The 20,912-nt window shown below is 53.0% G+C and overlaps 1 protein-coding gene across 5 annotated transcripts in view; it reads left to right on the top strand.

The window, feature by feature from the left end:
• HDAC11 (histone deacetylase 11) overlaps positions 1–20,912 on the top strand; it is a 27,746-nt gene extending 6,834 nt beyond the window's left edge. For 3 of the 5 annotated variants that reach the window (XM_009200173.4, XM_003894062.5, XM_009200175.4), the window contains exons 4-10: positions 11,149–11,265; positions 12,883–12,925; positions 15,249–15,325; positions 16,391–16,453; positions 17,402–17,498; positions 18,613–18,791; positions 18,987–20,912. In XM_009200173.4, the coding sequence (XP_009198437.2) occupies positions 11,149–11,265; positions 12,883–12,925; positions 15,249–15,325; positions 16,391–16,453; positions 17,402–17,498; positions 18,613–18,791; positions 18,987–19,202 (792 nt within the window). In that variant the 3' untranslated portion in view covers positions 19,203–20,912. The remainder of the gene's footprint in view (positions 1–11,148; positions 11,266–12,882; positions 12,926–15,248; positions 15,326–16,390; positions 16,454–17,401; positions 17,499–18,612; positions 18,792–18,986) is intronic. The other 2 variants (XM_009200174.4, XM_021934165.2) reach the window with 2 other exon arrangements.

Below are 20,912 nucleotides of genomic sequence, written 5' to 3'. Positions count from 1 at the left end.
GGATTTGCATTTGAGTTGTGGAAGATTAAAATTAAAGAAGTGACCACCCAAGAGCATTTCAGAGAGCACCAAGAGCTGTGAAGAAAGTGAAAAATAGAGGGTAATTGGGTGGTCAGGGAGGGTCTCCCAGAGGAGGTAATGTTTGAGTTGAGACTAAAAGGAGCAGGTGATACTCATGTGGAGCCTTTTTTTTTTTTTTTGAGACTGAATCTCACTTTGTCGCCCAGGCTGGAGTACAGTGGTGTGATCTTGGCTCACAGCAACCTCTGCCTCCTGCTTCAAGTGATTCCCCTACCTCAGCCTCCCAAGTAGCTAGGATTACAGGCACCTGCCACCACACACAGCTAATTTTTGCATTTTTAGTAGAGATGGAGTTTTACCATGTTGGCCAGGCTGGTCTTGAACTCCTGACCTCAAGCAATCCATCCGCCTCGGCCTCACCGAGTGCTGGGATTACAGGTGTAAGCCACCACTCCTGGCCCTCGTGTATAGCTTTGAAGGAAGAATGTTTCAGAATCCCAGGCCTGGAGGGTGGAGGGGACTTGATCTCCCAAAGGGGAGAAGAATGCTTGGGAGGCTGGATGGAAGGGAATAAAACATTGTACTTGTACATGGCACAGTCAGGGAGGCCAGAGCCCCAGGCCACATAAGTCTTGCAGGCCGTGGGAGGAGTGTACATTTTGTTCCAGGGACCTTGGACAGTCACAAGAGGGTTTTCAGTAGGAGGGTGATATGGTGTGACATGCCCTTGCTGCCCAGGTGGGACCCAAGCCCATTTCAGACATCATCTGGCAGCTAGGGCTGCAGCTCAGGAACATCTCCCACCTCCCCGCAGACGTCTGCAATGTTTTTTCTCCTTCCTCTGCTGTGGGTGTCCAGAGAGTACCCTGGAGAGTCCTGCAGGTTTCTCAGGCTGCTTTTCCCTGGTCATTCTGTGTGTACTGTGTAACATCCACCCTCTCCCCTGCCTCATCCCATTCTGCCCTCATCCCCTACCTAGGGCTCATGCCTGACTCTGTGCTGGTGTGGCCTTTGATACTTAATAAACAGGGCACTGAAGGAGAAGCAGGAGCTTGATGTTTGCAAGACGTCAATTCAGGGAAACCTATGTTTATCAAGCTCCTACTGTGTGCAAGGTCCAGGGTTGGCCCCTCTGAGGGTGGCGGTTGAGCTCCCCAACACCCCAGCACTGGGCTCTTGCCTTTGGTTGATTCTTGGGTGACAGTTTGCCATGGAGTGTGGGTTAGTGCTGGACAGCATCTGACATCTTGCCCCTGTGCACTCTGCACTGGACGGTGCTCAGGACCCATGGATCCAGCAAGTGCTCAGAGGGCACCCCTCTGTGATCTAGGTGCTGCAGGGATGGGATGGAGCAACAGACAAGATCCCTTTTCTGGTGGAGCTGGCATTTAGGTGAGAGAGTCAGATAATAAATGTAATAATTAAGTAATGAGATAATATGTTAGATGGTGCTAAGTGTCGTGAAGAAAGGAAGGGACAGCAGGAAAGAGGGTGGGGAGAGCTGGTGAGAGGGTGGCAGTTTTAAACCAGTGTCAGGAAAGGGCGTACTACTGTGATCACAGGTGACGTGTAATCAGACAGGAAGGGAGTGAGGGAGTGGGTGATGTGGTCATCCGGGGAAGGGCATTCCAAGCAGAAGGAACAGCAAGTGCAAAGATCCCAGGGCAGAACTATCTCCCATGAGTTCCAGTATAGTGTGGAGAGGCAACACAGACCATAGCTCCATGGAGCACCTGGAGGGACCCTGGAGAGTCTCTAGGGGAATGAGCTCCTCTTGGTCTCCAACTCTCTTTCTCTTCTTCTTCCCTGAGAGGGGCTCCTCTCTCCTTTAAAAAAAAAAGTTTTTTTTTAATTGTGGTAAAATTTACATAATAAAATTAGCCATTAACCACTTTAAAGTGTACAGTTCAGTGGTGTTTAGTCCATTCACAAAGTGGTGCAACCATCATCTCTAGTCCCAAACATTTTCATCACTCCAAAAGGAAATGCTGTGTCCTTTAAACAGTTGCTCCCCATTTATTCCCCCAAGTCCCCTTGGTGATCACTCACCTGCATTCTGTCTATGGATTTGCCTATCCTGGATATTTCATATAAATGGAGTCATACAGTATGTGACCTTTTGTGTCTGGCTTATCTCACTAAGCACAGCGTTTTCAAGGTTCATCTGTGTTGTGTTGTAGCATGTATCAGTACTTCATTCCTTTTCACAGCTGAATGATATTCCATTGTAAAACACTACATTTTGGGCCGGGCACGGTGGCTCAAGCCTGTAATCCCAGCACTTTGGGAGGCCGAGATGGGCGGATCACGAGGTCAGGAGATCGAGACCATCCTGGCTAACACGATGAAACCCCGTCTCTACTAAAAAATACAAAAAACTAGCCGGGCGAGGTGGCGGGCACCTGTAGTCCCAGCTATTTGGGAGGCTGAGGCAGGAGAATGGCGTGAACCCGGGAGGAGCTTGCAGTGAGCCGAGATCCGGCCACTGCACTCCAGCCTGGGCGACAGAGCGAGACTCCGTCTCAAAATAAATAAATAAATAAATAAATAAAAAACACTACATTTTGTTCATCCCTTCATTAGTTTATAGGCCTTTTGGCTATTGTGAGTAGTGTTGCTGTGGACATGTGCATACGTGTATTTATTAGAATACCTGTTTTCAGTTATTTGGGGTATATACCTAGGAGTAGAATTACTGGGTCACATGGTAATTCTGTTTAATTTTCTGAAGAACCGCCAAGGTGATCTCCACAGGGGCTGCACCATTTCCACCAGTAATGTGCCAGGGTCCCAGTCTCTCTACATCCTTTTCAATGCTTGTTATTTTCTGGTGTTTTTGTTTGTTTGTTTGTTCTGTTTTATTTTTTTTCCCCAGTGTGGCCATCTTACTGGATGTGTAGTGGTATCTCATGGTTTTAATTTGTATTTCCCTAATGGCTAATTAACACTGAGGATCTTTTCATGTGCTGGTTGGCTATTTGTATATCTCATTTGGAGAAATGTTTATTCAAGTCCTTTGCCCATTTTTAAAATTGGCTTGCCTTTTCGTTGAGTTGTAGGGTTCTTTATATATTCTGGATATTATATAATTTGTAAATAACTCCTCCCATTCTGTGGGTTGTCTTTTTTTGATAATGTCATTTGATGCACAAAAAATTTTAATTTTGCTGAAGTCCAATTTATCTTTTTTTTTTTCTTTTATTCCTTTTCTTTTGGTGTCATATCTAAGAATCCATTGCCAAACCCAAGGTCATGAAGGTTTACCCCATGTGTTTTCTGCTAAGAGTTTTATAGTTTTCACTTATATTTAGGCCTTGATAAATTTTGAGTTAATTTTTGTGTATGTGTGAGGCGAGTCCAACTTCATTGTTTTGTACTCAGATATGTAGTTCTCCCAGCACCATTTGTTAGGCTGCTTTTCCCCCATTGAATGGTCTTGGTACCTTTGTAGAAAGTCAACTGGCCATAGATGTATGGATTTATTTCTGGACGACTCTCAATTCTATTCATTTTTTTGGTTTGTTTGTTTAAGAAAGGGTTGCACTCTCTCGACAGCCCAGGCTGGAGTGCAGTGGCTCCACCTCGGCTCACTGCAACCTCCATCTCCTGGATTCAAGCGATTCTCCCATCTCAGCCTCCCAGGTAGCTGGGACTACAGGCGTGTGCCACCATGCCTGGCTAATTTTGTGTTTCTTGGTAGAGATGGAGTTTCACCATGTTGGCTAGGCTAGTCCTGAATTCCTGACCTCAAGTGATCTGCTCACCTCAGCCTCTCAGAGTACTGGGATTACAGGCATGTGTGAGCCACTGTGCCCAGCCAATTCTATTCATTTGATCTATATGTCTGTTCAATACCACACTATTTTGGTATTCTTACTGTGGCTTACTGTGGTTATTGTGGCTTTGGAGCAAATTTTGAAATTTGTAATTGTGAGGCCTCCAACTTTGTTCTTTTCTTTCTCTCTCCCTTTTCTTTTCTTTCTTTCTTTCTTTCTTTCTTTCTTTCTTTCTTTCTTTCTTTCTTTCTTTCTTTCTTTCTTTCTTTTCTTTTCTTTTCTTTTCTTTCTTTCTTTCTTGATGGAGTCTCACTTTGTCACCTATGCTGGAGTGCAGTGGTGCAATCTCGGCTCACTGCAACCTCCACCTTCTGGTTTCAAGTGATTCTCCTGCCTCAGCCTCCTGAGTAGTGGGATTACAGGCACCCGGCACCACGCCCAGCTAATTTTTCTATTTTTAGTAGAGATGAGGTTTCACCATGTTGGTCAGGCTGGTCTCGAACTCCTAACCTCGTGATCTGTCCACCTCTGCCTCTGCCTCCCAAAGTGCTGGGATTACAGGCGTGAGCCACTGTGCCTGGCCAACCTTGTTCTTTTTCAAGATGGTTTTGGCTATTTGAGGTCCCTTGAGATTCCATGTGAATTATAGCATCAACTTCCATTTTTTGCAAAAAAGGCCATTGGGGTTTTGATAGGAATTGCATTGAGTAAATTGCTTTGGGGAGTTTTGCCATCTTGACAGTAATCAGTCTTTCAATCCGTGAACATGGGATGTCTTTCCATTTATGTATGTCTTTAATTTTTTTCAGCAATGTTTTGTAGCTTTCAATGGACAAATCTTGCACCTCTTGGTTAAATCTATTCCCATGCATTTTATTCTTTTTGATGTTATTATAAATGAAATTGTTTCAATTTCCTTTTAAGATTGTTCATTGCTAGGCTATACAACTGATTTTTGTGTGTTGATCTTGTATTCTACAACTTTGCTGAATTTGTTTCTTAGCTTTTTTTTTTAGATGGAGTCTCACTGTGTTACCAGGCTGGAGTGCAGTGGCATGATCTCGGCTCACTGCAACCTCCGCCTTCCCAGTTCAAGCGATTCTCCTGCCTCAGCCTCCCGAGTAGCTGGGACTGCAGGTGCACGCCACCACGCCCAGCTAATTTTTGTATTTTTAGTAGAGACAGGGTTTCACCATGTTGGCCAGGATGGTCTTGATCTCTTGACCTCATGATCCGCCCACCTCAGCCTCCCACCTCCCAAAGTGCTGGTATTACAGGCATGAGCCACTGTGCCTGGCCTGTTTCTCAGCTTTAATAGTTGTGTGTGTGTGTGTGTGTGTGTATTCTTTAGGATCTTCTATATGTAACATCATACTGTCTGTGAAGAGAGGTAGCTTCCTTTCCAATTTGAATGACTTTTATTACTTTTTCTTGCCTAATTCTCTGATCGGAACTTCCAGTGCTATGTTAAATAGCAGTAATGGAGCAGGCATCCTTGTCTTATTCCTGATCTTAGACAGAGGGCTTTCCATCTTTTACGGTTGAATATAATGTCAGCTGCGGGGTTAAATTTTTTAATGCCTTTTTTCCTGTTGAGGGAGTTTCCTTCTGTTCCTAGTTTGTTGAGTGATTTTATCACAAAAGGCTGTTGAATTTTGTCAAAGGCTTTTTGTGCGTCAACTGGGAGATCGTGTTTTCCCCTTCTCTGCTTTTGCTCCCCTTCTACTGGTAGAAAGGACCCACCTAAAGCAAACAGTGGGGGCCCTAGAAGGGTTGCAGCCTAGCTCTTCTCTGAGAGCGGTTCTTGATTTGAACCTCTGAGGGTAGGGGGTCCGCCTGAGGAAACCACATGTCTGGAAGGTGGAGGCTTGTGGAGCTGAGTGGATGGGGCAGTAGGTACCAGAGGTGTGGCCAGCCCCAGTCATGTCCTGCTCTCTGTGGGGTCCCTCAGAGGCTGACGTGTTATGGGGGCCCTGATAGCTGGCCACATGCAGGCCATGCCCTTTGGCGGGTGGTGGCATCAGTCTGGGGCAGACCTCCCATGCTCACATAGTGTGCTCATTCACCCAGCACTGCCTTAGGTCGGATTCCCTAGGATGGTGGCTCTCAGACCCAAGCAAGTATCCGAAACACCTGGAGGGCTTGTTCCAGAAGACGGCTGGAGCCCTCCCAGAGTTTTTGATCCAGGTTGTCTTGGGTAGAGACTGGGAATCTGCATTTCTAACACATTCTCAAGTGCTATGATGCTGCTGGTCTGAGAACCACATCCCTGGAAACAGAGTCTGAGATGGTGCAGGCGATTTCAGATGAAATCTGCAAGAGGCTGGCCGGGCGCGGTGGCTCAAGCCTGTAATCCCAGCACTTTGGGAGGCCGAGACGGGCGGATCACGAGGTCAGGAGATCGAGACCATCCTGGCTAACACGGTGAAACCCCGTCTCTACTAAAAAAATACAAAAAACTAGCCGGGCGAGGCGGCGGGCGCCTGTAGTCCCAGCTACTCGGGAGGCTGAGGCAGGAGAATGGCGTGAACCTGGGAGGCGGAGCTTGCAGTGAGCTGAGATCCGGCCACTGCACTTCAGCCTGGGCGACAGAGCGAGACTCCGTCTCAAAAAAAAAAAAAAAAAAAAAAAAGAAATCTGCAAGAGGCATAGGCAGTGTGGAGCGGGCAGAGTGAGCAGCTAGGTACAGATGTGGGTTTGGAGATGTGGCCTCAGCTTGATTCCACGGAGAGCTCTGGGGTGTGACTGTCACCACAGGGTTGCCCTGCCCAGAAGCATGTGGCCTGGCTGTTACAGGCCCTTGTCAGTCATGGCTCTCCCGGGATGGTGCAGGTGAGGTGGCCTCCATCAGGAGAAGGGCTCTGGTGCACCAGCCAGAAAAGGGAATCAATGGCATGCATGGCCAGCACCTACTGTGTGCCAGGCGTGGCCTCAGCACTGTCTGCACAGCAGTAAGCAGACACATGCTGTCCTCCTGGAGCTGGCATCCTTTTGAGGGAGATAGATACTAATCAGGACAGTCTGTAGCCTCAGGGAGAAAAGTGCTATCTGGGAAGACGAAGCCAAGGTGTGGGCTCCAGGGGTCCCTGGGTGGGGGTATGTTATGTTATTTATGTTATGTTATGTTATGTTATGTTATGTTATGTTATGTTATGTTATGGAGACAGAGTTTCACTCTGTCACCCAGGCTGGAGTGCAGTGGCGCGATCTCGTCTCACAACCTCCGCCCCCCAGTTCAAGCGATTCTCCTGCCTGAGCCTCCTGAGTAGTTGGGAATACAGGAAACCACCACCATGCCTGGCTAATTTTTGTGTTTTTAATGGAGTCCAGATTTCACCATGTTGGCCAGGCTGGTCACGAACTCTGGACCTCAATTGATCCACCTGCCTCAGCCTCCCAAAGTGCTGGGATTACAGGCGTAAGCCACCAAGCCTGGCTGGGTGGGGGCATTTTAGATTAAATGGCGAGGATAGGCCTCTCTGACTGGTTTCCACCTCTAAGTCCTCATCCAAAGCCTTATTTTATAGATGAGACAGAGGCACAGAGAAGTGAAGTCTAAATTCACATACCCAGTGGCAGAACCCAGACTTGGACTGGTTTGACTCTGGGGAACTTCTGGGCCTGTCCACACCAGTCCTAGCCTCACCCACAGTGCCCTTGCCCAGGGCGAGACTATCAGGGAGCCCGACCTGCTGGCAGATCTGGGCAGTCCCACCGCAGCCTGCTGCACGTCCCAGATAAGGTATCTGTCAGCAGCGCTGCACCCCCCACCCGCCCCATCCACAGCTCCCTCCAGGGCTATTCCTGGAAGTGTTGGTCAGAAAGTGAATCTCCAGATGTCACCTGGTGGTGCCCTGAGCTCCTCCTACCTGCCACCTCCTCTGACCATACAGAGCCTGCTCTAGCCCAGGCCCTCTTCCCTCTCCTCCCCTCACCCAGGGCCCCGCCACTAGTCCACCCCATCCGCTCTGTTTATTTCTCACCTTGGCCACTGATGGGTGGTTTTTCCTAGAGCAGTGCTGCCCTGTGGAACCTTCTGCAATGATAGAAATGCTCAGACCTGCTCTGTGCAGTCCAGTCGCCACTGGCCACACATGGCTTTTGAAATATGGAGAGTGTAACTGAGGAACAAAACTTGAATTTTAAAAATTTCGATGAATTTACAATCATTCGTAAGTAGCCACCTGTGGTTGGCAGCCAGTGGATTGGATGGTGCTCAGGTCTAGGGTGTTGGTAACCACATCACTGCCTTGTGCAGAAACCACTGCTGCACCAGGAGAAGGCCCAAGTGCCAGCCTCCTCTTCACTGCCCGAAGCCTGCTGCTCCGCCGAGGGGCTCATCTCCCAGGAACGTTGGCACAGCAAACACACATGCTTTCTCCTGTGGGGGCTGGTCCCGCTGGCCAAGTCCCACGCATGCTCCTGGGTGGCTGCACCTGGCCCCTGGACCAGGTCAGGCCCAGTCTGTGGAGGATACCAAGGAACCTCTTTGAGGTTCTCAAGTGTGTCCCATACCACTGCAGTTTTGCAGAAGGTTAGTGTGTGTGACTTAAAAAGCAAAGAGGGCAGGCAGACTTCCTGACATCTCGGGGGAGCAAAGTTAGAATGGATTATTTGCCGCAGAACTTCTCAGAGCCTTTAGCATGCTAGGGTGCGCTGCGAATATCCAGGAGGCAGGTGGCATAAGCTGGTGCTTCCCAAACGACTTGCCAGTGGGTGCTTCCCAAGCGACTTGCCGGTGGAAGCCTTCTCGAGGAGTGCTGTGCGAGACCCGTGACTGTGGAGCACATGAGAGAATGCCTTTCTCGTGGTTGGTGTCCATGCTGGGCTCTCGGCTGCATTGTCTTCCAGTCTCTGTCCGCTGCTGGCTTCCCAGGGAGGGAGGGAGGCTGTGACTCCATGTGCTCCTTCAGCAGCTCGTTTGTTTGCTCATTCATTCATGGAAAACCGTGATTCCATGTCGGCCACACGTGGGACCTGTGCTGGGCAGTGGGATGAGTGTGGTGAACAAGAGGAGCTGATGACCTTGGGCAGGGACCTTCCTTCTCTGGGTCTGTCCCGCATCACACATGCATGCACACACACACGGACATACCTGTGCACACACGTATACACAACACACATGCACACACATACACACACTCATGGGTGTGTCCTGCAACTGTCCAGCTGTGCTGGTCCCAGCTCTTACACTCTCACCCCTTCCCAGGCCCTGCGATGCCTCCATGTTACAGCCAGAGGGCCTGGGCTTGTGGAAGTGGTGCCCCATGGGCACCTCTCCTTCCCGACCATGCGTGGGACCCTGCTCACTGGCTTCTCTACCAGAGTAAGGGAGTGATGCCAGCTTCCCCTGCCTTCAGCTGCCCTTACAGGCCTAGGCCGGTGGCCACGGGCATTCCCCAGCAGCCTGGTGCCTGGCACCCCTAGGACCATGACAGGAGGCCTCCCCTGGTGGCCAGGGCCTAAGCCATGAGGCCCCTCCTGGGGCCTGACCTAGGGTGTGTCCTGCCTCTTGTCCGGCCCCAAGCAGCCTGGCTACAGCACCTCCTGGCCCTCTGAGGTTTGTCCCCACTCTGCCATCACACCATCCCTAGCCATCCTCTCCCTCCCTGCTGCCTGCTCTCCGTCATTGAACATGCTCATGTTTCTCTCATCCTAAAACTCCTCCTCCTGGTTGGTGAACGCAATGGCCACACTTCCCACTTTCCTCTCATGGAATGTCTCCGCAGCTTTGGTGCCTCCCTCCACCCGCTCCTCCCAGCCACCCTCTCTCCACCTGGCCTCCTGAGCACTGCGCCTCAGGTCTTTCCACGCCTCACCCTGTCCCAGGGAAGCCCTTGATTGTCCCCGGGGGTTCTCTGTCTGGGCCTTGCCCTTCAGCGTGGGAATCCTGCAGTCCCAATCCAGCCCTTCACCTCCCACTCTCCCACCCCTGTTCTGAGCTCCAGCCTCACTTAAACCTCAGCTGTCTCACCTGGCTGCCCCAGGGGCTGACTTGGCCCATGGAGAGCAGAACCTAGTGCCATCTCTACCCTGCTTCAGGTTCACCTCTGAGTGCCATTACCCTCACAGGCCCCAGACTCGACACCTGAGCCCTCCACCCCTTGTCCCCACATGCTGCCGGCTAACACCTGCCCCTGTTACCACCCTAGACCCTTCTTATCTCACACTTCCTTCCTGGGGCTGCTGCTTCTCTATCCTTGTTCCCCTAATTGGTTCTCCTTGCTGCAGCTAGAGCAGCTTGAGACAGCACCATCTATGGCTCCCTACTGCTCTGACGACAATGTGTGAGCCTGTGCTAGCAGACCAGGCCCTGTGTGATAAGCTCAGCCTGCCCTGTTCCAGCTGCACTCACCTTCTCTGGATCATGGACTCACTTCTCTGCCCAGTTACCTTTTTCCCTTGACCTCCGCACTTGGATAACTCCTATTCGCTCTTCACCTCCCACAGATGCCACCGCCTCCAGAAAGCCTCTCTAATAACCCCCACCCAGTTCTCCTCCTCATCACCACACTCATCACACTGCAAATAAGTGCCTGCAAGTGTCCTGGCATGAGAATGGGCCCGCCAGTGCCCGCCTGGGGCACCTAGCAGACACTTAGTAAATATTTACAAAGTGAGTGGCTCTGCCTCGCGTGGGTGGGGAGCAGGGATGCATTTTCAGCCAGGAGATGGCTTGGGGTTTGGGTGCAGCTGGGCAGCCAGTGCTATGGATGTTTACCTGGTGGACTTGGAGGTCACAGGGCACACTCTGTCCTGATCTTAGTGCTGATACCTTTCAGGTACCCTAGACCCCCCAGCCCCAGCAGCTGGAGATGAGGGTAGTGCATCCCTTTTGCCAGGAAGGTCTGATTCCCAATGGACAAAGAGGCAATGCAGTGTGAGGGAGCAAGAGGCCAGGGCTCCCGTCCCAGCTCTGTCAGTGACTCATTGTGTGGCCTTGGGAAGATTCTCACTGCCTGGGCCTCAGTGTCCCCTTCTGTACAGTGGATGGTCTAGACCAATTTGTTATCCCAAAGCAGCAGCCTGCGCTGCTGACTTGGAGCCCTCTGCAGCTCCTGTTCTGGGCACAAGAGGGCAGCCAAGGGCCTCAGAACGCTGAGGAACCCTGGCCCACTAGCTTTAAGAAACGCATTGTGCAAACTGCTCTTTACTGAGCCCAGAGCTTGTCAGGAGCCTGGTAGGGTTGTGGCTCTGGCTCTCATTTCTACCAAAGGAAGTGTGCTTGACCAGGGAGTTCATCCAAGGGTACCTGGAAACTGTCCTCAAGGCATTTCCTGGGGATCTGATTTCTCACGGGTTGCCCCGGGGTGGGGCAGCGGAGGCCAACAGCCCCTGTCTTTTTCCGCAGTGGTCCTTTGCTGTTGCTACCATCACAGAAATCCCCCCTGTTATCTTCCTCCCCAACTTCCTTGTGCAGAGGAAGGTGCTGAGGCCCCTTCGGACCCAGACAGGAGGAACCATAATGGTAGGTGGGGTGGGGGGGCGCGGCCGGGCTGGGGGCTCCCATACCGCATGGTCCTTCTCACTTCCTTTGCCCTGGAATGCCCTCCTCCCACTTAGTAGTTGAACAGAATCCTAAATATTCCTCAAGGCTCGGCAACAATGACCCTTTCTCCAAAAGCCTTTTTTCCACATCTTGGGACATTAGCATTCTCATCGTTCCTTCTCCTATGACCTCCTATTGGTTACCGTAATTGCTAGTATATAATATATCTCTCCACCCACCAAAGCGGATACCCTAGCACTATGGCTCTAATGCACACCCCCCTCCCCCTGCCAATTTTTTTTTTTTTTTTTGAGTAGAGTCTCGCTCTGTTGCCCAGGCTGGAGTGCAGTGGCGTGATCTCGGCTCACTGCAACCCCTGCCTCCTAGGTTCAAGCGATTCTCTTGCCTCAGGCTCCTGAGTAGCTGGGACTACAGGTGTGCACCACTATGCCCAGCTAATTTTTGTATTTTTAGTAGAGATAGGGTTTCACCATGTTGGCCAGGCTGGTCTCGAACTCCTGACCTCAAATGATCCACTGGGATTACAGGCTTTGAGCCACCACGCCCAGCCCTAATGCACCCAAAATTAAGATGGAGAACTGATCCTCCATGACTTCAGTGATGAATAAGGCTCCACCTCTCCCCCACCGTGGGTGTGGCAACAAAAAATCCCTGCAGCAAAATTAGGTTTCACATTGTGTGTGTGTTTTTTTTAAAAAAATGTGCCACAGACTGCCTAGTTATTTGCAGATAGAGGAATGTTTTACATGCAAATGTATGAGGATCTAACCCAGCCCTGGATCACTACCTACTGATCCCCTACTGTTCTGTTATCTTTGTAAATTTGTACTTTTTTTAGCTTAGTAGAATATTACTGCCCATCCCCAAAACTATGATTTCCTAGAATATTTCAGTATTCAGTCTACTCTATTTCTTCTTTTGCTTGTTTGTTTTTTTGAGACAGAGTCCTGCTCTGTCCCCCAGGCTGGAGTACAGTGGTGTCATCTTGGCTCACTGCAACCTTTGCCTCCCGGGTTCAAGTGATTCTCCTGCTTCAGCCTCCCAAGTAGCTGGGATTACAGGCACACACCAACCTGCCTGGCTAATTTTTGTATTTTTAGTGGAGACAGGGTTTCACCATGTTGGCCAGGCTGGTCTTGAACTCCTGACCTCAAGTGATTCACCTGCCTCGGCCTGCCAAAGTGCTGGGATTACAGGCGTGAGCCACTGTGCCCGGCCCAGTCTACTATATTTCTATGAGCAAAACTTTGCCTATTTTCCCTTTGAAAGCCACGTCAAAATTATTGTCAGCTCATATGTGATGGATGATAAGTACTTTTATGTTTTCCAGTTTCCTTGCACAATTGCAAAGGTGCTTATGCACTGTACATCTCATATGCCAGCCAACCTGGCACTTACTTCCTAGACTGTTGCTTGGGGTAGGGAGTTCCTTCTATACCCCTACCTTGTAGCTCAGCTCATCCTTCCCCCGGAGCTGGCTAGAAGCAGTGTTTATGGAATGAGTGCATGAATCAGTGAATGAATGAGTGGAAGATGGGCTGCCTGTGCCCACTCACCCTCTGCTTGTCTCCAAAGGCGGGGAAGCTGGCTGTGGAGCGAGGCTGGGCCATCAACGTGGGTGAGTGCTGGGAATGTCCTCAGAAATGTCCAGCCATTGGTAGAACTGGCCTGAAAGGGGGCTGGAGGAGGGCAGGAGGATCCTGGAGGTGGCAGCTGTGAATTCAGAAGCTCTGGTGTCCCCTAGTCAAGTGGCCTGGAGGTTGATATGTAGCCTCCTAGTACCTGGGAGAGACTGACCAGTGCCTCCATCTGACGTGGGATCCTTGTCTAAAGAGGTCCCCGGGTGGCTCCCCAGCCCTGCGTTTGCACACTTCCAGTGGCAGGGAGCTTCCTCCCTTCCAGAGAGCCTGTGCCATCCCTGGGCAGCTCAGCATGGTCTGAAGCCTGCCTTGTGTCTTCCCTGAAGGACTCCACCTGTGTCCTGGGGCTCAAGATAGCCCACAGAGGCTTGGTCATGTTGGGTTGGGTGGGCACACCCAGGGTCAATACCACCACCTTCTCAAGGGTCTGGAGGGCCCATGCTCCCTAGCCCCCTTGACTCTCCCACAAGATTGTCTCATGGGAGGGCTGCACGTGAGTCTCCCTTGTCCCTGTCATTGTCCCTCCTGTAGGCACAGCACTTGACGTTTGGAAAGCTCTTTTTCACCAGACTCTTTTTTTTTTTTTTTTTTTGAGATGGAATTTTGCTCTTGTTGTCCAGATTGGAGAGCAATGGCATGATCTCAGCTCACTGCAACCTCTGCCTCCCAGGTTCAAGCAATTCTTCTGCCTCAGCCTCCTGAGTAGCTGAGATTACAGGCATACACCACCACGCCTGGCTAATTTTGTATTTTTAGTAGAGATGGGATTTCTCCATGTTGGTCAGGCTGGGTCTTGAACTCCTGACCTCGGGTGATACGCCTGCCTTGGCCTTCCAAAGTGCTGAGATTACAGGCATGAGCCAACATGCCCGGCCTTCACCCAGACTCTTATTTGAGCTGGGCATAATTGTCAGGCCTGTCTCACTGATGAGGAAATGGACATGGAGAGATGCCTACTGGCTTGTGTAGAGCCCTAAAGCAGGGTCCCCCAGCCTTTGGCTGTGAACTCTGCAAGGGAGAGGCCACCCTGGGCCACTGCACAGTTAGGGGGAGCCCCACTCTCTAGGGGCTTGGTTAGCATTAGGTCTGGCATAGTGGTGATGTTATGGTACTCTGCTGCACCCAACCCAACATGACCAAGCCTCTGTGGGCTGTCCTGGGCCCCAGGACACAGGTGGAGTCCTTCAGGGAAGACACAAGGCAGGCTTCAGACCATGCTGAGCTGCCCAGGGATGGCACAGGCTCTCTGGAAGGGAGGAAGCTCCCTGTCACTGGAAGTGTGCAAAGGCGGGGCTGGGGAGCCAGCCGAGGACCTCCTTAGACAAGGATCCCACGTCAGATATGGGAGTGATTTGTGCCCTGCGTGTCTACAGCAGGGTTCCCAGGAGGGCCCGGATGGCCCTCCCCATGGCAGGTGTTACTGCCTGGTAGAGGTTAAGAGCCTGGATCCTGTTCCACCCTGGGTTTGATCCTGGTTCTGTCATTACCTGGCTGTGTGACCCTGGGCAAGTTGCTGAGCTCCTCTGTGGCTCACTCTCCTCATCTGTAAAATGGGGAATGGTGATACTAATGCCCCTTGTAGGGCTGGAGGGAATCTTCAGCAAGCTCACTGCTCAGTCAGGTGTTCACTGTGGCTGTCGTCTCATCATTATGAGCCAACAATAGCCTCCTGGGTGGTGGGAGAGGCAAATTCCTGGTATCCATGGGGCCAGCTGCACACTGTCTGATGGAGCAGTTGTTGGGCTCAACTGCAGAGGGCCCCTGCAATTCAGGCTATCCCAGGGGCTGCAGGGGAAGGGGTCTCTGTGGGCCCTGGGACTCTGAGGCTATGTCTCAGGGTTGAGGGGTGATGGATCCCGGGCTCTAGGGCCCTCCTCGTGGTTGTAGGCAGTCATGACCAGCAGAGGGTGCCCTTTCTGACCATCCGCTTTGGGCGCTGGCAGTATCCGCGTGGCCCCCATGCCACCACTCCTTCCTGGTTTGGGGAGCCACATGGAGGCAGGCCCAGCTTGGTGGGGACAAGAAGCAGCTTTCTGCCTCAGGAATGATGAGCTCTCTGTTGCTTGGGGGTGTGAGTGGCACTGGGGACTTGCTGGGGACACCCTGAAGACGTGGCTGCCTTCTGGCCTGGGGATGGTGACATGCCCCGGCACTCAGCTCGGTTTGCCAACCCGGAGTCCGAGGTGCCGGTCCCTGAGAGCTGAGCAGGGAGGATGCTGGGGGAGGTGAAGGGATGGAGGAGCTCCTGGACTGAGCCTGGGAGCCTGGCTCTGAGCAGCACCGCTCTCTGCCCTTCTGCAGGGGGTGGCTTCCACCACTGCTCCAGCGACCGTGGCGGGGGCTTCTGTGCCTATGCGGACATCACACTCGCCATCAAGGTGTGTCTATGAGCATGTGGGGTCTCACCTCCAAGAGCCCTCCTGGAATCCTCCCCACAGCTCCAAATGAACTGTGCTCACCCTGAATTATAGACAAGGAGCCTATGCTGGAGCAGGGAGGGGGCTTGTCTGGATTGCTCAGCCAGGCTGGAACCGAATCCAGATCTGACACTTGCTCTTCTTCCATGTTGCTTAGAAGGGTTGCCTGTGGTGGAAGGGAGTTATTCCAGCCTCCCACAGCCAGGGGACGACACAGGGCCAGGATCTGCTGTATAGCCACATATTAAGTTGTAGGAAGAAGGGCATGGCTGGCAAAGGGAGTAGGGAGTGGAAAGAATGATGGTGCTGATAGCAGCTGGCACTTCTGCATGCTCCAACCCGCGCTGTGCTCCAGGACTTACTCCCTGAATCCTCGCAGGCAGACGGGGCCCACAGAGGTGAGGGCATGCAGCTAGCAGGGGCAGAACTGGTGCTGGCCTCTGATCTGTGGGGCCCCACAACTCCCCTGCCACTCTGTGCCTGGCCTCGTGCTGGGCATCAGGAACAGGCTGACCTGTTCCTATGTGTCCCTGCTTTCACGGGGCACATAGACTGATGGGGGAGGCAGGCCATTAGAAGAAGGGGGAAGCACAGGAGACCTTCCTGGGGAGGAGGGAATGAAGGCTTCCTGGAAGAGGGGGCATTTAGGACTTGGCCTTGTAGGATGAGGCAGAGGTTGGGGAATGAAGTCCCAGGGCTGTGGGGATTCTCTCCTTAACCCCTACACATTTCCTAGGGAATCTGGGAAAATGCAGGGCCTGAGTGACCCATTTACCTCGTGACCTATGACCCTTCAGGGTACAGGACATGCTCCCTCCTCCAGGGAGACTTCCCTGACCACCTCCTGCATGCACACGTGGAGCCCCACAGCTGGCGCTGCACAGCTCTCCCTGGCAAGTGACATCTTTGCTGGGTGGCCTGATACCCACAAGCATTAGGGCCCCCCCCGCCCCGTCAGGGAGTTGCTGTAGGGCTGGGTCCTCTGGCCTCCCAAGGTCCTCACATCTACCCTCTCCTCCCTGGCAGTTTCTGTTTGAGCGTGTGGAGGGCATCTCCAGGGCTACCATCATTGATCTTGATGCCCATCAGGTGAGTGCTCTGCAGGGGCTAGACTCTTGGGGGACCTGCCACCCCCAGTTCCAGAATCTCCCCGGGCCAGGAGAGTCTCCTCCTCATGCCCCCACGGCTCTCACGGCTTCTGTCTTCTATCTCTTGGGCTACAAATGCAGGGTCTGTCTTTGTTGCTCTGTCCAGGACAGTAGATCCTCCTCATTGCTCCTGAGGGTCCTCCCTTCCTCCTCCCAACTGCCCCCACATGAGGCTCTTCCTGAAGCCCACTCTGATGGGACTGCTCTCGTGTGCAGAGCTCTGCTGTGGGTCCCCATTGCTTACGAATAATTTGGGGCACTGCCCCCTGCCCAGAGCTGCTGAGCACTGGCGACCTGCCCCTCGGGTGGATGCCCACACACATGGCTTGGCTTGGGCACCTGGGGTCGCCATTTAAGAACTCAGCACCTAGGGAGTAAAGCATCAAAGCAGAGGGTTACCCCCTCCTCAGGACCGCTAATGAGGCCAGTGCCTCTGGTCAGACAGGAGGGGTACCCGGTGGGCTCCGGAAGGCACCCCCCGCACTGCTACTGCTGTGGCTTTGTGCTAGTTGGGGAGCTGCCTTGGGTTCTTGTGACCCTGAACTCCTAAGCCAGGTTACATGTAGACAGTCCTTTATAGTTTGCTTTTCACATCCCTGATCCCAACCAGTCCCACCACAGACTTGAGAGGGCAGCAGAGCCGAATTTCTTCCTCTGTTAGGGAACCTAAGAGGCCTGGGCTTGCTCAAGCCCATGCTAGAAGGTGTCGGGGCCTGGTTTTAAGGTTGAATCCCAGCTCTGCTCCTTAACAGCCGTGAGACCTGCTGTCCCTGAGAGCAGGCCGTGCTGCCCTGGCAAATGAGTTTCCTGAGGCGTGGCGGCGGGGTGGTGGAGCCCCAGCCTTGCCTAGGGCACCTGCCTGAGAGCGGCTACTGTGACCTCCCCACAGGGCAATGGGCATGAGCGAGACTTCATGGATGACAAGCGTGTGTACATCATGGATGTCTACAACCGCCACATCTACCCCGGGGACCGCTTTGCCAAGCGTAAGCTGCTGCCCCTACCCTCGTCTTGAGTGTGTCCTTGTGGGTGAGGCTCTCTCCTGAGTGTCTCCTGCCTGCTAGGCCCTGCAGAAGCCACTGCGGTGGTTCATAGCATCCCTATGAGGTGATCCTTTCCATTTTACAGATGAGGAAACCGAGACCTGGAGAAGTCACTCGACCCACCCAAGATCACATAACCCTGTCCAATAAACATGCATCTGCCTGGCAAAAAAACCAGAAAGGATGAAAGAAAAAAAAAGAATAGGATAAATTTGAAAATATGAAATAAGAAATAAATTCACATAGGCCGGGCGTGGTGGCTCATGCCTGTAATCCCAGCACTTTGGGAGGCTGAGACGGGCAGATTACCTGAGGTCAGGAGTTTGAGACCAACCTGACCAACATGGAGAAACCCCATCTCTACTAAAAATACAAAATTAGCCGGGCGTGGTGGCACATGCCTGTAATTCCAGCTACTCAGGAGGCTGAGACAGGAGAATCGCTTGAACCTGGGAGGTGGAGGTTGTGGTGAGCCAAGTCGCGCCATTGCACTCCAGCCTGGGCAACAAGAGCGAAACTCCATCTCAAAAGGAAAAGAAAGAAATTCACATATAACTGTTAAAATGAAAATGCATTAAACTCATCAATGAAAAGGCAGAGACTCTCAGATGAGATTTGAAGACAGGGCTGCCACCTCCACAGGTAGGGGACATTTTTGCACCAGCTGCGGTGAGTCTGGTGTGGATAAGTCAGCAGCTAGTATGGCCCAAGGAACCAGTTTCTGAACAGAAGCTCACATGTGCTGAGCCTGGGCTTAAGGGCAGGGCAGGGCGTCCACATGTGTAGCGAAGGCCTGGAGGAGGCAGTGAAATCTTACATTGCCTACACAGATCTCCACACCCCCAGGGCACTGTCTCAGCTTCAATGCCCCTTCTCTCCTTTGAGTCCCCCTTTTTGCAGCTCTTGGTTCTCTTTTCAGCTTAGTTTTGGGTGGAATGAGACCGAGCAGTGCTGAATCCAACAGACCAGTTTCCAGTCTTGTCTAGTGTCCACAGTCTTGTCCTGAGCCTCAGTTTCCCTTCTCTATAAATTGAGGCCATCCATGTCTCTCTCCCAGAGGCCATCAGGCGGAAGGTGGAGCTGGAGTGGGGCACAGAGGATGATGAATACCTGGATAAGGTGGGGAGGAACATTGAGAAGTCCCTCCAGGAGCACCTGCCCGACGTGGTGGTGTACAATGCAGGCACCGACATCCTCGAGGGGGACCGACTTGGGGGGCTGTCCATCAGCCCAGCGGTACGTCCTGACTCTGGGGACTGTGGGAGGGTCTGCTCTGTGGACTCAGCGGCAGCAGGAAAGGTGGTCGGCCTCATGTCAGGGAGGAGATGGGCTGAAACAACAGCAGTTTGGAGCAGGGCTGGCCCTGCAGCAGGACTTCCTGACACCATGGGGGTCTGGCCTGCCTGAGTCACCCTCCTCTTCCCCCAACAGGGCATTGTGAAGCGGGATGAGCTTGTGTTCCGGATGGTCCGTGGCCGCCACGTGCCCATCCTTATGGTGACCTCAGGCGGGTACCAGAAGCGCACAGCCCGCATCATTGCTGACTCCATCCTTAATCTGTTTGGCCTGGGGCTCATTGGGCCTGAGTCACCCAGCATCTCAGCACAGAACTCAGACACACCGCTGCTTCCCGCTGCAGTGCCCTGACCCTCGCTGCCCCGCCTGTCACTTGGCCCCGCCTATCCGCCCCTTAGTGCTTTTTGTTTTCTAACCTCATGGGGTGGTGGAGGCAGCCTTCAGTGAGCATGGAGGGGCAGGGCCATCCCTGGCTGAGGCCTAGAGCTGGCCCTTCCTCCACTTTTCCCTGCTGGAAGCCAGAGGGGCTCGAGGCCTCTATGGGTGGGGGCAGAAGGCAGAGCCTGTGTCCCAGGGGGACCCACACAGAGTCACGGGTCCATGGGTCGAGGGAGGCAGGCAGTTCACTGAGAATCGGAGAGGACAGGCTAGGTCCCAGGCACAGCAAGGGCCCTGGGCTTGGGGTGTTCTGGTTTTGAGAATGGCAGACCCAGATCAGAGTGAGGAAGCTTCCACCTCCATCCTGACTGGCCTCCCTCCCTCCCCTTGGTCGTGGGATTTGCTGCCCTCTTTGCCCCAGAGCTGAAGAGCTACGGGTGCTGGTGTGGATGGCCCGGGAGGTGCTGCAGCTAGGCCTCCAGGTGGACCTGGTTCCCAGGCAGCAGGTGGAAACCCTGGGCCTGGAGGTGAGGGGCGGTCAGGAAGGGGTACAGGTGGGTTCCCTCATCTGCAGTTCTCCCTCAATAAAGCAAGGTCTGGACCTGCCTTCCCAGGCCCTTCTTTGGGGCTAAAGGTGGGAAGGCCTGCAGCCCCGGATCACTGCCTTAGCAGTAGTCTTGCCTGTTCAGTGCAAGGGGCAGGTTTTAGGGGAGGAATTCTTAGGTCAGGGACAGGCCTCAGCCCTGTTGTCTCCAGGGGGCTGCTGACCCAGGTGGGGAGGGGGCAGAAGAAGGGTGGGAGACATGAGCAGGCCAGGCTCACAGGTGGAAATCAGAGATGCAGGCTGGTGGCCAAGCCAGGTCCTGTAGGAACCCAGGCCCAGGGAGGGACCCAGGTACTGGTGAGGTGGGGCAGGGTTTCCTGGAGAGAGGGCAGTGAGGATCTCTATCTGCCCTGGGGGTTGTGAGCATAGGTAGCCGGGGCAGGGCCCTGGGTGGGACTGTGGCCTCCACTGGCCTCACCAAAGTGCCTGGGCCCCGATCCCTGTCCGTGCCCAGGGCCCCCAGGTGGGCTGGATCTCTGGCCTGTTCCTCAGCCCTACTCATGGGGACATTCAGGGGCCTCCAGGAAGTGGGCGGGGGAACATCCACCCCTGCTAGCCAGCAGCTGTGGCCCTGACCAAATCAGGGGCTGGGGAGGGAAAGTGGGTCCGCTGAGATGTCCCTGCTCCATCAGCCCCTTACAGGACTTATGTTCATCACAGTGAGGGGGTGCTCCCACTGTCTCCCGCCCTCCCTCATGCTCCCTCTGCTGCAGGGAAAGGGTTCCAAGATCACAAATTGTCAACAACGCTGGCCTCCTGGACCAGACCCCGAGGCTCTAACAATGCACTCTGAGATCCCTACCCTTGCTGTTGGTCTCTGTCGCTGACTCGAGGCACCTAACATCCGTTCACACCCAACTCAGGCCAGCGAATTCTGGGGCTCAGCCACAGACATGATTTGTCACTGTTGAGCTTCTGTTCCTAGAGAACCCTAGAGGCGTGATTGGCCCAGGCTGCTGTGTGTGCTGGAGGTGAAGAATCCCGACCTTCTGGGGGTGGAAGGAAATGAAAATGGAAAGTTCTTGTAGTGCAAGGCCTGACGTGGGTAGCTGCTCAATAAATGCTAGTGTGTTATTCCA

The sequence above is a fragment of the Papio anubis genome, chromosome 2, assembly GCF_008728515.1.
Source record: "Papio anubis isolate 15944 chromosome 2, Panubis1.0, whole genome shotgun sequence".
In the NCBI taxonomy this organism is placed as follows: Eukaryota; Metazoa; Chordata; class Mammalia; order Primates; family Cercopithecidae; genus Papio; species Papio anubis.
This window is presented reverse-complemented; position numbering and strand designations above follow the sequence as displayed.